We start from the raw sequence: 14,081 nt of genomic DNA, 5'->3' as shown, positions 1-14,081 counted from the left end.
ATGCATTGAGTGTGCATTGAGTGTGCATTCTCAATTGGAGAGGTTCCTGCAAATGTTGAACTTTAGAAACTTTCACATAAAGATGCATGTAGCACCAAACGCAATGTGTGAATCACAGAAACTGCAAAGAAGAACCTAAAATTCATACTTCAGTTTAAGAAGTCCAGAGTCTGCCATTCTATGATTTAAATTAAATGTTAACAAAATTATGACCACATAATAACTTTAACCGGAGAAACTTCTTCTCAAATCAAAGTAATATTTGGAAATTATCCTTTACTAATTATGTTTTCCAGTATTAATGATGCAATCAGCATGACAGAAAAAGATACAAAAGCTATTACCAAACTGATTTTTTTGAAACTCTTAATAAATATTGTGGATTTACTAATGTGACCAAATTTAAAAATTATATATTAATCTGAAATGTATGTAGCAGTCCCTAAATAAATGTACAATAGTAGAAGATGGACTTTAAATTGCATTTTCATATAATAATGTCTAGTTAAGACCTCACTTTAGAATAAGATCCAACAATAAAAATCAGATTTTCCACAATGAATTAACATTAAGGGCTTCTAATTGGTATCTTAATTAGACTTTATTATTCATGGAAATTTTGTACTAATTAAAATAAACTCCTATGAACTTTGAACCCATCTGTGTCTTAACAGCAGCAATAACAGTAACAGAGTTTTAATTAAGATTCTGACAGCACTTTGTATCTTAGATTCGAAGATACATTTAGTATCTTGGAATTTAGTACTGATGATGTAGCAGGTTAGAAACTAGATGCTTCACTGTATCAGTCAAAATCTTCTTGAACTTCAACTGAAATATTACAAACACATACAAAGGATTTTGGCAGGAGGTTCTACATAAGAGACAGAAAAACCAGAAAAACTCTGTAATGAAGTGTATATGAGACTCATACTTCAGATATTACACAGTTCATATGTGCAACATGCGAACAATATCGTAAAAAGGCAATTGTAACCAAGTCTTTCATAAATCACTTCTCTGTTTAAAAAAAAACTGTATTCATTACTATGCTAAAAACAGGTCTAAACTGAAATATACCCATGCGCAACTGTTCTTGTCAAAACCAACTTCATCTTCAAATTTTAATACACTAATACGTTTTTTTATTCACTACTATCTTTCCCCACCACTTCAAAAATTGGCCAAATATACTCAGAATACTGAAAAGCAGTATGCAATTCAAAAGGCTTTATGTAAATAGCAAACCTATAAATAGGCTAGCATGCTTTTTGTGTGTGTGTTTACATTAGCACATTCTTCACTTCTCCCTGAATTAAGCACTTCAGACTTATTTCATACAGTAACTGCCATAAATGGCTATACAAAGGAAGGTCTAGCAGACTTTAGAAAAGAAAGTAGGAAAAGGTACGTGTACAACCAGCTTCCTTCATCAGATATAGAAAGCAGAGATTCAGAAAAGTAAACTAGTTCCCAGATAAGAAAAAGAAACCCTAGCTTGTTCTGATTCGCCCATGTATTCTTTAGAATTTCCAGAAAAGAGCTATGCGTGCAAAAAGAATTATGCTCATCTATGTGTCATTCCAGTATCAGCTGATGAGCCACAAAGCACTAGTGGCTTGAATATGGCCACAAGTAGCCATCCACCTTTTATTTGGTCACAAATGCTGAAGTTTTAAAAAACTTATTATGTTACAATATTCAGTATGGGCAAAACAAAGGCAAGCATCCAATCTAAAACGTGTTACTGGAAACAGCTTTCCTATTTATCCCAAGACTATTCATATATTAGTGGCTGTTACAGTACCTGGCTTGTTTGTGGACTGGACGGGTCATAAGAATAATTCTTCAAAGTATCCTGAGGATTCAGGTGAGGAGGATATCGGATAGTTGGATGAGAGAAATAGCTAGATGGGGCAGGAGGCAGAATAGCTTGTGGTGGAAATGGCAATGGTGAAGGTGGAGGTGGAGTTCTAGTTGAGATGACTAGAGAGAAAGAAAAATACAAGTTATTTAGGATCTTTGTTTATAATAAAACTCAGCACGTAAGACAGTAAAGAAAAATCTAAATCAAATATGAAATAATTTATTTTCTTTCCATCCTCCCATGTTCAATATACAACATTTTTAACCACTAGTCCACCATACCCTAAACTTCCCATGAGATAAAGACAGCTGTTTTTCCCTAAGACAAGTGTAGCCATTTTACTTTATTGTGCATACTTCTGCATATAGAAAACACTGCATTTCAGAAAATGTATTTTAGTTACCAAGTATGATCTAAAACTAAGGCAAATCAATTAAATTAAAACTAAAGAACATTTTTATTGGGTGTAAGAGAAAAAGATAAGAGTCCTAAGAATCAGCAAATGATCCAACAATGCTTTCTGCTATATCCTAGCTAATGTGTGTGTGTGGGGGGGTGAGGAATAATTACCAAGCAATAACACCATGAATAATTAGCAACCCATTGTGGAAATGCTAATGAATGTTCAACTTAGGGGCCTGGGAAAATCTCTCACCCAATAGCAGCATCTCTGTGAACAAAAAGAGTATCACATCCTATACAGGTTTTTTTTCCTTGCATTTCTCTACCATGAGATTGTATGCTAAATCTAAAAACACAGTAATGTCCTCAGCAATAAAAGGAATATACAGAATATCTTGTTATTGCAGAGTTATTACCTCAGACATGGAAGTTATATTGTAATTCAATTACTAATCACATTCCATTTATATAGTGAAAAAGGTTTGTTGTGTGATAAAAAAACATAAACAAGAGATGGGGAGAAAAAAAAGAATAAATGTTATGATATTGGTATTATTGCAGGGAAAATAAATATATAGTTATAGCTATACAAACATATACAAATTATCCCTTCATTACTAATATACTTCTCTGGTATGATCTGAATGGTATCTAGACTGCTTCCAGCTTACTGTACAAGCCATTTTGTCTCTATCATTCCTTAGGACAGGGATGACTCTGACCCAGGCCTGAAAGCAACACACTCTAAATAAAAATTCTGCCTTATAAGGCTCATCTCAAATGAAATTCAGGCCAATGCAGAATTGCATTGAATAAAATGTATTTTTATGTTCAAATTTCATCTACTTTTTTGCTTAGCTAAGCTACTTTCATAACCTACCTTTTCTTTCAGAGCTGAAGGTAATCTATGTGAAAGTCTCTCCTAAATTTTATCTCCACAACAATAAATCCATGAGGAAAGTTGGGGCAAGAGAGTGAGTGACTGGCCCAAAACCCCCAGTGAGTGGGTTAAGAGAGGGCTAGAACCAGGTCTCTCCAGCTCTAATCCAATACCTAAACGACTGTGCTGGAGGATATCCTCTTTCACAATGGAAATGATGAGCTTCATTGGCCAAAAGACTTTGGCTCAATCAAAAGACCAAGAAGTAACATACATGTACTATAAAAATGTACCAAACAAACAAACAAACAAACAAACCAATAAATAAGCTGTCTTGCTGATATGGCATTCAACATTAAATTAAAAAAGTTGGGTTACGGTCACAGTTTAGTTGTAGGCTGCCTACAGACTTTATAATCACTATGATAAAAATATAATGCAAACTATCAGGGAATTTTAGATAGTTGCCAAATGCAAAATTGTGCTTGAGTTATTCAAAAAAAAAAAGCCAAGTGAGTTGTTCTGTTCTGAGCTCAAAACATAATTTTGTTTACTTTGTACACACTTCTAATGTCAAAGACAGGTCTTTCTTCTATCCAGAAAGCTTTTAAAAATATGTTAGAAGACTAAGATCACAAATATAGTGTTTCCCTTAAAATGAAGAGAACAATAATGTACTGATAATGCATAGTATGGCAATCTGAGTACACATATAATAGTGATTTATCTATCTCCGTATCAATACATAATTGAAAGGATTGTCCTGTTCGAGATTATGCATCTCATGATCTAAATAAACCTCCTCTGGATGCGATAGAATAAATGTCTCTCCAAAATGTGAGATTATTTACATCAGCTAAAGAAGTATATTCCAGCTGAAGCAAGAGAAATTTTCCAAGCCCCAAGCTTGTAGGATATCCTATATAATTTTATGCTAAGTGATGAATTAACATTAACTTTATAGAACTTGCTTGCATTTTTGCATTTTGAAAGTATTAGATAAACATTGAGACATTTTCTATCACTTTTGTTTCCTTACCACTGTGTGCAACTCCTGGGATTCCTGGATGATGATGCTGGAAAGTCAGTCTTGGCGAAGAATCCTGGGGAGATGTAGTGCTAAACAAAGGCTTTTCAGGTTTCTTCATTGTAGGAGAAGACATATCTGCAACGGCACACAACATAACAGGTACATTAACCCCAACATCACACATCATGATTCTAGATAATTGTTTATGCTCCTTTAGCAATAACAGTTCCTGTTTAGTGACTAAAATGCACTGCATTAGAAAACAGAAAAGGGTACGTATTCCTCTAGATCAACCATTACAGGTTTTCTTTAATAACCATCAAGCAAAATTCTAAAACACAGATGTTATCACCATACCTCTTATGGGGTTACATATAAAAATTACACACCTCATATTTACATGATGAAGTCATACACACAGAGACAAATAAGAGTCCTAGCAAACCCGTATCTACATCAGCAATTCCGCTATTAGCAACAGCTACTCTTTTATACAGTAATTAACCGCATTTCACAAAAGGTAGTATAATTTTCCTCTCCCTCACACATGATCCTACAAATTTTATATACAGTCAGTGTAAGTTCAGTTGACATGTCAAGTTGAAAAAATTCTTGAGAACGTGTTTAATATCACACTGTTATATAGACTGGATAGCATTAAAGAAAGAGCTGGAGTTGAGTAGGAATATTTAAGAAGGCATGAAAGTATATGTATGAAGATTACGCTAGATCTGGTTGTTAGGACAGATCAGTGTTTCTCAACCTTGTCAACTTTAAGATGTGTGGACTTCAACTCCCAGAATTCCCTAGCCAACATGCTGGCTGGGGAATTCTGGGAGTTGAAGTCTACACATCTTAAAGTTGACAAGGTTGAGAAACACTGCACTAGATATACACAAGATAGGACACATGACTGAAATAGAGACAGAGGAGATAGTTCAATGAATATTAGTGAAAGCAGGGACAAACACCTTGCAGCTCGGTCTCAGCAAACGCTTTTAATCGTCTCCCTATTGAGATATGGAGGAAAAGATAGACATATCATCTTGACATAGTCTGATCTACAGATCCTTCCCACTCCTGACTGACTAGACAAGAAGGTGCCAAGAAATAATATTTAACTGGACTGTCCTGCAATTGTTTGTAATAATAATTGTACCATTTTTTTCCCAATAATGCTGATTTTGATTCCAGACCTCCCTCATTTTTAAGGAGAGAGAGAAAAGAAAGATGTCTATGGAGAGGACTTTCAGAAGTAAAGGTTCTATTTTTACAAGTTTCGAATAGTGATTCCTGGAATCTTAGCATTGTAGTTTTCAGTTCTTCTTGGCTTACTGCACTTCCTGTCTTAAGCAGAAGCTTCTGTGATTGAAGGCTGTTTCATATTTAAGATTGATTGATTGAATGACTGAATTTATTTACATAGTCACTCATTTCACAATAGCAACTCTAGATGACTTACAACAGGATTATTCTGAGGTTTGCCAAAAACCACTTGAGAAGATCTACAAATCCCGCAGAAAAAGTAGAAATATGAAGCAAATTACTAAGAAGCAATTCCATCACTCTTACAAAGACTACTTAGCCATTCATTACTGGAAAGTTGTTTAAGTGATAAAAAATTATAAAAGATATAAATAAAGCAATTTCTCCAAACTAATTTCCTTTGATGTGATTTTTTTTAAAAAAAGAATTAAATTAACAAGTAGAGTACAGGACTTCAGAACATGGGGTATATGTATTTAGTTCTCTACTCATCTATGAAGCATGCTAGCTGCGTCAGTCAAGTCTCTCTCCCTCTTTCTCTCTCTCTCTCAGGTCCTCTAAAGTTAATGGAATTGCCTCACTGAAATATATTCCCTCCTGAGAGCCAATTTGGTCCAGTGGTTAAGATGCTGTCCTAGGAGTGGGGAAATTTGGGTTCTAGATCTGCCGTAAGCATGGAAGCCAGCTGGGTGACCTTGGGCCAGTTACACTGTCTTTCAGCCCTAGGAAGAAGGCAATGACACACTATTTCTGAGACATGTTGCAGGAAAACTCCAAGAACTTGTCCATGTAGCTGAGACTGTCACAAAGGGACCAACCCCCCCACCTCATACTAAACAAATTGAATATATTACTTATATTACAAACAAATAGCTTTCTCATTTTCTTAAAACCTGATTTTATAAGAAGCCACTTGAAAAGATTTAACTATTTGCTTTTCATATAATGATTCTTTCTTGACTGTGAGTGTGAGGTCACTAAAAACGTAGGCTGAGATTAAAGTACTAAGAGGTTGTTGTGGCTTTTGATAGGCACAACACATCCAAATTCCCACCTTGAAGATGAAAAGCTCTCAAAATCAATGAACTTGCTCCTGCTGTGTGCTCTGAGCCCAAAAAGAGTTCACAGGGTTTGCTTCTTCCAATTTAAATAGCAGCACATTGACATTTTGAACAGGAAGCTTAGTAACCATTTTTTTCTCAGCTTCACCAGTTGCCTTCTGTTAAAAAAAATTAATGCACTGCAGAAAGAAAGTGAAGAAGGGCATAGCTCGGACTACAAGCTTCAGACTCTAGTACTGCCTTGTACATCTAGGTGCAAACCAACCACCACAGAACTTGTATAATATAATTTCAGGAAAGAAAGAAGCATGTAAAATAAAGTTCTCCAAATGAAAAAGGGAAATAAACAGTACAGAAGTTACTAATTATTGGACAGCCAGCCAACAAGGGAGTTAAGATTTTTTTTAATATGATGGTTATTGCGACTTTTAAAAAAGAAGGTAAGAACTAATACAAACTAATATAAAGGAAGGAAGAGAGGGAGGGAGGGAGGGAGAAAGCAAAAAGTGCAAGAAAAGAAAAAAAGTTGAAGAAAAATAGAAAAGAAAAAAGATACAAAGAAGTTGCTTCCAATATTTTTTCACAGCAGTTATAAGTACAGTTATAATTTAACCTCTCTAAAGGTACATCATAATACTCTTTTTTCTATCATCTATCCTGTCTAATCATCAAAGCCATAAATCACAAGTTCATTTTTTTCATTTTTACGCAAAAAGTCCGTAAGAGGTTTCCAGTCATCAATAAATGTAGATAGTGCCTTTTCTCTAATCAAAGAAGTTAAAGGGGAATAAGATTTGTATGAAAGACTGCCTTGACAAAACTGCTCCGTTACTACCACCACCACTACTACATACTTTCATTCATAACGTCCCATCAGTAAACAACCTTTAAAATAAGAACTGAAAGCAAAGATACAAAATTGTTTTGCATGTTAATGATGAATAGATGTTCATAATTAAAGAAGTGTTGTTTTCAGACACACATCCTTGTCAGTCATTGCAGCTAAACCTAGTGAGAGTCATTTGTTTCTTTAAAAGGTAAAATGAATAGTTTTCAATGAGCTTTATTGTCTTGGGAAAATAATAGACTTAAATAAATAATTGCTTGGGTGAGGGAAGCAGGAAATTGTGGAAGTAAAATACTGAAGTGTTTTAGAAGTGACACACGAGAAATGGATTACGTACTCTCTACTGATTATGCATGTGAGCACATGTGTCTGTATATGTGACGCATTTTTAACAAAGAAACTTAAAGTGCCTCACATATTTTAGTTTATCACATCAACAAAATATGTTGCAGCAGTTAGGATCAAAATGATGAAACCGTCTATTCATAATGGAGTAACAATCATGAGGTATCACAAACAGAGCCGTGTATTTGAAAAGGGTACATGGCTAAGCATGTTAGCAAAGCACCCCTTCTTGATGTATTGAAGCAGTGGCGTATGTTAGGAGGCTCGGCACAACTTCCTTCACTGGCAGCCCCAATGGAAGCATTGTCTTTGGATGCACATATATGCAAAGACAATAGGGGACAGCTTTCGAAGCAGCTGTCCCAGCCTCCCGAAGGACACAGCTGTTCTAATGCTTCAAAAAGAGGGGTGCATCATTCACACCAATGTGCTTTGCGAAGCGTCTTTTTAAATGTTTTGCAGAGCCCTAATTGCAAACTGCAACAAAGCCGTTTACATCAGTAATGGAACGGATTCTGTTAGTTGTGGATCAAAATGACAGATGCAGTAAGAGAAATCAATGTTAGCATTAGAGAGTTGTCTGATTTTGGTTTAAATAGCCTTCTACAGCCCACCCCCCCAAATGTGAAAAGTACAATGTTGAGAACACCCCATCCATCTTCACCACTGCTGATAATTTTGGGAGTTAAAAGTTCTCAGACTGAGGAAGGCTGAGCTAAAACTGTACCATGTGTTCTGTAGTACAGAAAAATCTGCTGTCATTCTGTAAATCATGGCTCTGATACCAACACTGTGCATGTATATTACAGTAATATAATGGAGACAATAATATCTGAATACATTCCTGAAAAAAGTTTCAGAGGAAATTAAACAGACGCTTGGATAAATTAAATGCTGCAGGTTATTACTGCATAATACGAAAAAGGTAAAGAATATGCATGTCTAGATTGCACTATGTTATAAATTTGAAATCACTAGCATGTCAGAGAGATAAAGGCCTAAACAAATTGGAAAAAGTTAGATCAATTCATCTCCCAATGAGGTAATTGCACCTACAAAGTAAGGCAAACAAGAAAGTTGCTATGAAGCGTAGCGTATGTAGCTCACTCAACGGCAGCTTGCACACATGGCGCTCCAGATGTATATCTGTTCAAGTTAGCCCAAGGCAACTATTTTGATCAATTCTAATGTGAAAAAATGCTGCAGGGAAAATGTGCAGAAATGTGTTTACGTCAGACTTTAATTAAACTGTTGTTTGCTTCCCAAGAACCTTAGGAAACACTAATGAGACATGAGTTTCAGCAATTTCCTCATCAAAAGGCAAGACCCTCTGCCTCTCTATGAGCAGACTGTCATCCAAGGAACTCCCTTGGTAAATGTCACATGGCACCCCAATCAGCAAGCCACCTGCTAAAGGAACTAAACTCGAGTCAACATGTAAGTGAGGCAAAGCTCAAGGATCCACCTGCCCGCACTGGACACCTGCTTAGCTTTCACCGACAGCAACACAACATGTTCATTTTCCTATGAAGTTACAGGGGAATCACAAAGGGATAGCAGCACAGATGCAGAATAGTTTTGCATCTACTTCACCAGCTTAAATCCCAAATCCATCTCCATTTAATCACAGCAGTCTTGCCTTTCATACTTGGTTTAGAGCATTGCAAGCAATGCCATTTATACTCAAAAAACCATAAGCAGAACGTATCTGAATAAGAACATCCCCATTTGCACAATGGATGCAAAGTCAAGAAGTTACACTTTGCCAAAACTAGGGAACAGGCTAAGATCCAAACTGACCCTGAATATAGACCTATCTTTTATTTCATACACATAGCTTTTCAAGCTATCATTATGGAGGGAAAGAGATAAGAAAGTTGACCACTGCTCATAGTTCATACAGATCTAACACTGTTCTCTGGAGCCCATATAAACATGGACCTTTGTTCTAGCCCCTGATTCTGCATGTTGTAATTAAGATCACTTTTCCAATAATCTGTAAAACAAAAAACAAAGGTAAAGATAAATATGCTTTATAAATGCCTTCCCATTGTATATGTAGCTTACTAGAATCCTCATGCTCTCCCAGAATGAGATCAGATCACGAAATCCTAGTAAACACTATTGGGTTTCTACACGTCATAACCATCTTTTGGATTACATCATTTAGAAAAATTCCTTCAGAATATTTTTCTAACTGAGGCTGAACTTTAATAACAAAATGAAAAACCTTGGTTTTAATGATGAAATTTAACTCCAAAAGCCAAAAATGTTATGCTTGCTACTGGAAAATATATTGTTGTGTATGAAGAATTGGTGTGATCCTTTACTGAATGCAATGCAATCTACTTATGCACAGAAAAACCACAAAGATGCACTGAAGAACCATGCCTTACAAATCACCACTTTTAAGCAAAGATTAAAAATCAGTTACATGATTTAAGCTCAGTGAAATCAGTGGGTTTAAAGATGTGTTTTGTATCATTGAGGTTCACAAGTCTATTTCTATTTTGGACTGTGGCTACAATGTTTGTATAGCCGCTATTACATGAATAATTCTATTTATAGAAAAATCTTACATTTACAAATATAGAGAAAACAACAGAATCAATAAAAACACTGCTTGTATAAATACTAAACTGGGTTCACAACTTCAAAAAGTTATAGTTCCTGATGCTTAAAGAACATGAGTAAACAAAAACAAAAACAATTCAATGTTAATGCAAATTTTAGTGCAATTATACTCACATTAACAAGATGGACAGAACCGAAGCATGAAATGCCATTATATCTTACAGGAGTATTTATACTCATATCCCAAATTTTGTCTAAGGAGTTCAAGGCAGCATGGTTTCCTTCTCCATAGTTTTATCTTTCCCACAACCCTTTGAGATAGTTTAGGCTGAGATCTGGTGGCTAGCCTAGTATTATTCAATGAACCTCTTGAACAAGATGAGATTTGATCCCAGATCTCCTTCATTTTCAATCTGATAATTCTAATAACGTATCAGCATTATTTCTATTTCTGTACTTGCCTCTTGGGAATAGTAAGTATTTGCTAAACTGTCCTAAATGGTAAGAAACAACACTGTTTATTTTGTAGTAAGTCCATGTTTGTGAAAAAGCAAGTATTATAAAACAGGACAAATTCCATAATTGGGCAACAAACTTGGTATGAGAGGCTGTATCTCACTGACAACAAACATTTTATATGCATAAATGCAAGATTAAATTAGCAGTTAAATCCTTCCGATTAACCAGATTTGATTTGGGAAATTCATAACCAACATCATTTTCTTGAAACTAATAACCTCACACCGTGTTTTCTCGATCAAGGAAAACATTTTTCTTCCGTTCTTCTAAATTATTTATTTATTTACTATTCAAATTTTATTACCGCCCATCTCCCCCAAAAGAGGGACTCTGGGCGGTAATACAAATTACAAAATCATAGAAGGGTCCATGTAGACCAAAGCATCCAACTTAAATCATGCTTGACAAACAGCTCTCCGGTTCCTGCTGGAACACATACAGCAAAAAGGACTCCACTATCTCATTAGATGTTCAGGCCATGTTAGGCAACCTCTGTTGTGGATGGGATTTTAGCATTTATCTTAGGTTATTTTTAATTGTTGGGTTTTTAAATCTTGTATGCCACTCAGAGTCACTTCTGCGAAGTAGGCAAAAAAAAATTGCAAAATAAAAATACTGCAACTTAGTTCCATAGTTGTACTACTCTCATATTCAACTGCCTTTTTATAACTTAAAACCATTATGCTGTGTCCTGAAGTCTGAGACTACAGAGAAAAATATCCTAGCCTTTGTTTTTGTGACACCTCTTCAAATTACCATCAGTCTTTTTTTGAAGGATAGCCAAATACAGTCCTTTCATTTGTCTCCCTATAATACTTAATTTTTATCTGATTATCTCTTTGCCCTATTCCAGATTGCCTGAACTGTTTTTAAAATGTGATATTGAAAACTGAACACCTATCTGAAGTGGAGTTTTAGGGCAGAAGGGAATAAAAGTATTACTTCCTGTGATTTAGAAACTAAGCTTCATCCCATTTTTTCTAACCTGTCAAGAACACTTTGATTTTTTTTCTGTTTCTGTCTTCTAGACCAATGTTTTTTAAAGTGTGGTCCTAGGACCCCTGGGGGTCCCCCAAGACCCTCTCAGAGTCCATGAAACCAAAATTATTTGTCAGCCTATGTTGAAAAATAATTCAGTATTAAAACCCCATCAAGCAATCACAAGAAGTGGAAGTAGCAGTGGCAGCAAATGCATCAATTTAAATTTTTAATATGGTAAATATCAATAAACATAACCCATCCAAGCAAAAGCTCTTTTGGGGCCCTCCATAATTTTTAAAAATGGGAAGGGGTCCTGAGAGAAAAAAGTGGAAGAAACACTGTTCTAGACTATTAACTATCCACTCAATTTTTCATCATCTGCAAATCTGATAAGCATTCTCTCCATATCTGCAATCCAAGTTTTAATAACAAAGTTGATACTGAGCATGAGACCAAATCCTATAGCATTCTTCCCCAGAAAAAGCTATTAGTTTCAGAAGAAAAAATATATCTACAAGACAGTTAGAAAAATACTGCAAAGCACAGAAAATAGAGATCACAGATCTCCTACCTAACATCGAATTTGGTAGCCATTAAACAGAGCTGGGGGGAAAAAATCTTTGCTTAAAACACTGAAGCACACAACTTCATGCTACTTAAATAGATCAATAGTTTGATTTAATATAAGACTGCTGCTTTTCACCGTGAAGCCAAAAGCACTTAGTTAACTGTAACTGGTAGAAGTTATATTCTCCACCAAAGGACTTCAACAGGACATTTATCAAATCACCTTTTTGCCTCAGAATCCTTGCATTCCTGAAAAACTGCTCCAGAGGTCTACCAGAATCTCTAAAATAGTGGAGAGGTGGAAAAGAGATGAAAATGACCTCTTTCCTTCTACCAGGCTTATCCAACTGATGATCTGACAGCTCACTGTTTTTTAAAAACTTATGTTTCCTTTTAACATCTCTTCAACTTAATTCAACTTAAGTATAATTTTCCAACTGCCAATAATGGCCCTCAGAAAGAAAATTAGGCATTTATTTTATACATATTAAATGCATTACATTAATATTTTTTTCCACCCACAATTCCAGTTCCAATACCATCTTAATGCTTCTTTAAATCAAACAGCTTAATCTGAGATTTCAATCATTCAGAATTTAGTAGCCCTGGTCCCTGACCACTAAGTCAATAAAAACTGCCTTTCACAAGAATTCTAGTGCTCCAAAACAACTGGGAATATGGTATTAACTTCAGTGAAATTCTATAACCTGTTCAATGTTCCCACTGAAATACTTTTAATATTACAGTTCAAACCTCTGAGAAGATAAGTATCAGATAAACAAACCACAGCAGCTTTCCTCTGAAACACACTTTCTAACAGGAAGTTAGAAACAATTCTTATTTTAGGAATATTGATGTATTAAGAGGAAAATAAACAACCAGTTTTGGAGGAAACAGTTTGTTTCTAAATATACGTTAAATAAAAACACAAAAACTGACATATAAGGCATGTATACATTTATTTGCTATGAAATATTAAATATTTACAACAAGACAAATGATTTGCTAGCAGAATATAGATATATAATTCTTTTAAGATAATCTTTTGGTCATGCTTTTGAAAGAAATGAACACAGAGTAACATAGTTAAGTAGTATTCAATAAAATAATCCAGATGGAGGGTGTTTTCCCATGATATAGCTCAACCCTCAGTAGGTGCCTTAGGAATTACTTTTGAGTTCTGTTCTGTGTAGGCAAGCAAGTGGCCCAGCTGATCAGTTATGTTTTTTAGTTCCTGAACAGCACTACCTACCTCCTCTTTTAATTCTCTTAGCTCAGAAATTAATATATCCATTTTAGAGAAACCATGTGAAGAAGGTCTAATGAGAAAAGACCCATCAGGAGAGGGCCCTGCAATTAAAGGAATTCCAGAAAAAGCAAGTCCAGAAGATGGGGAAATAGCAAAAGATGGCAAAGGTCCAGAAGGATATCCAGGAGAGGATACTTGTTCCTCATCACAAGGAGGCCCAGCAGAGGGTAGGTGAAGAACAGGAGAAGAAGATCCAAGAGCTTCTGTTTTAATGGTAAGCTGTGGTTGTAATGATTTGTTGCTGTTGAATGCAGGAGAATCATAGGAAACTGAACATGATGAAGAAACTGTAAAATTAAAATTTATTTAATTGTACACACTAATGTACAATTCCAAACATTAATACTCTAACAGTATTAAAATGCTTTAATTTAATACTCGAACAGTATTAAAATGCTTTAGGATATGCAGCGTTAAAATATTACAGTTACAG

General features: G+C 35.2%; 1 protein-coding gene across 10 annotated transcripts in view; it reads right to left on the bottom strand.

Moving 5' to 3' along the window:
• Positions 1-14,081, bottom strand: part of NFIB (nuclear factor I B) — a 234,456-nt gene that overhangs the window by 64,510 nt on the left and 155,865 nt on the right. For 9 of the 10 annotated variants that reach the window (XM_063295050.1, XM_063295049.1, XM_063295048.1 and 6 more), the window contains exons 7-8: positions 4,189-4,314; positions 1,808-1,986 (exon numbers count right to left, since the gene is read on the bottom strand). In XM_063295050.1, coding sequence (XP_063151120.1) covers positions 1,808-1,986; positions 4,189-4,314 — 305 coding nt within the window. Of the gene's footprint in view, positions 1-1,807; positions 1,987-4,188; positions 4,315-13,340; positions 13,936-14,081 lie in introns of those variants that run through there. The other variant, XM_063295053.1, reaches the window with a different exon arrangement.

This window comes from Candoia aspera, chromosome 2 (assembly GCF_035149785.1).
Source record: "Candoia aspera isolate rCanAsp1 chromosome 2, rCanAsp1.hap2, whole genome shotgun sequence".
NCBI classification, from domain to species: domain Eukaryota; kingdom Metazoa; phylum Chordata; class Lepidosauria; order Squamata; family Boidae; genus Candoia; species Candoia aspera.
Note: the sequence above shows the minus strand (reverse complement) of the source record. Positions and strands in the feature narration are given on the sequence as shown.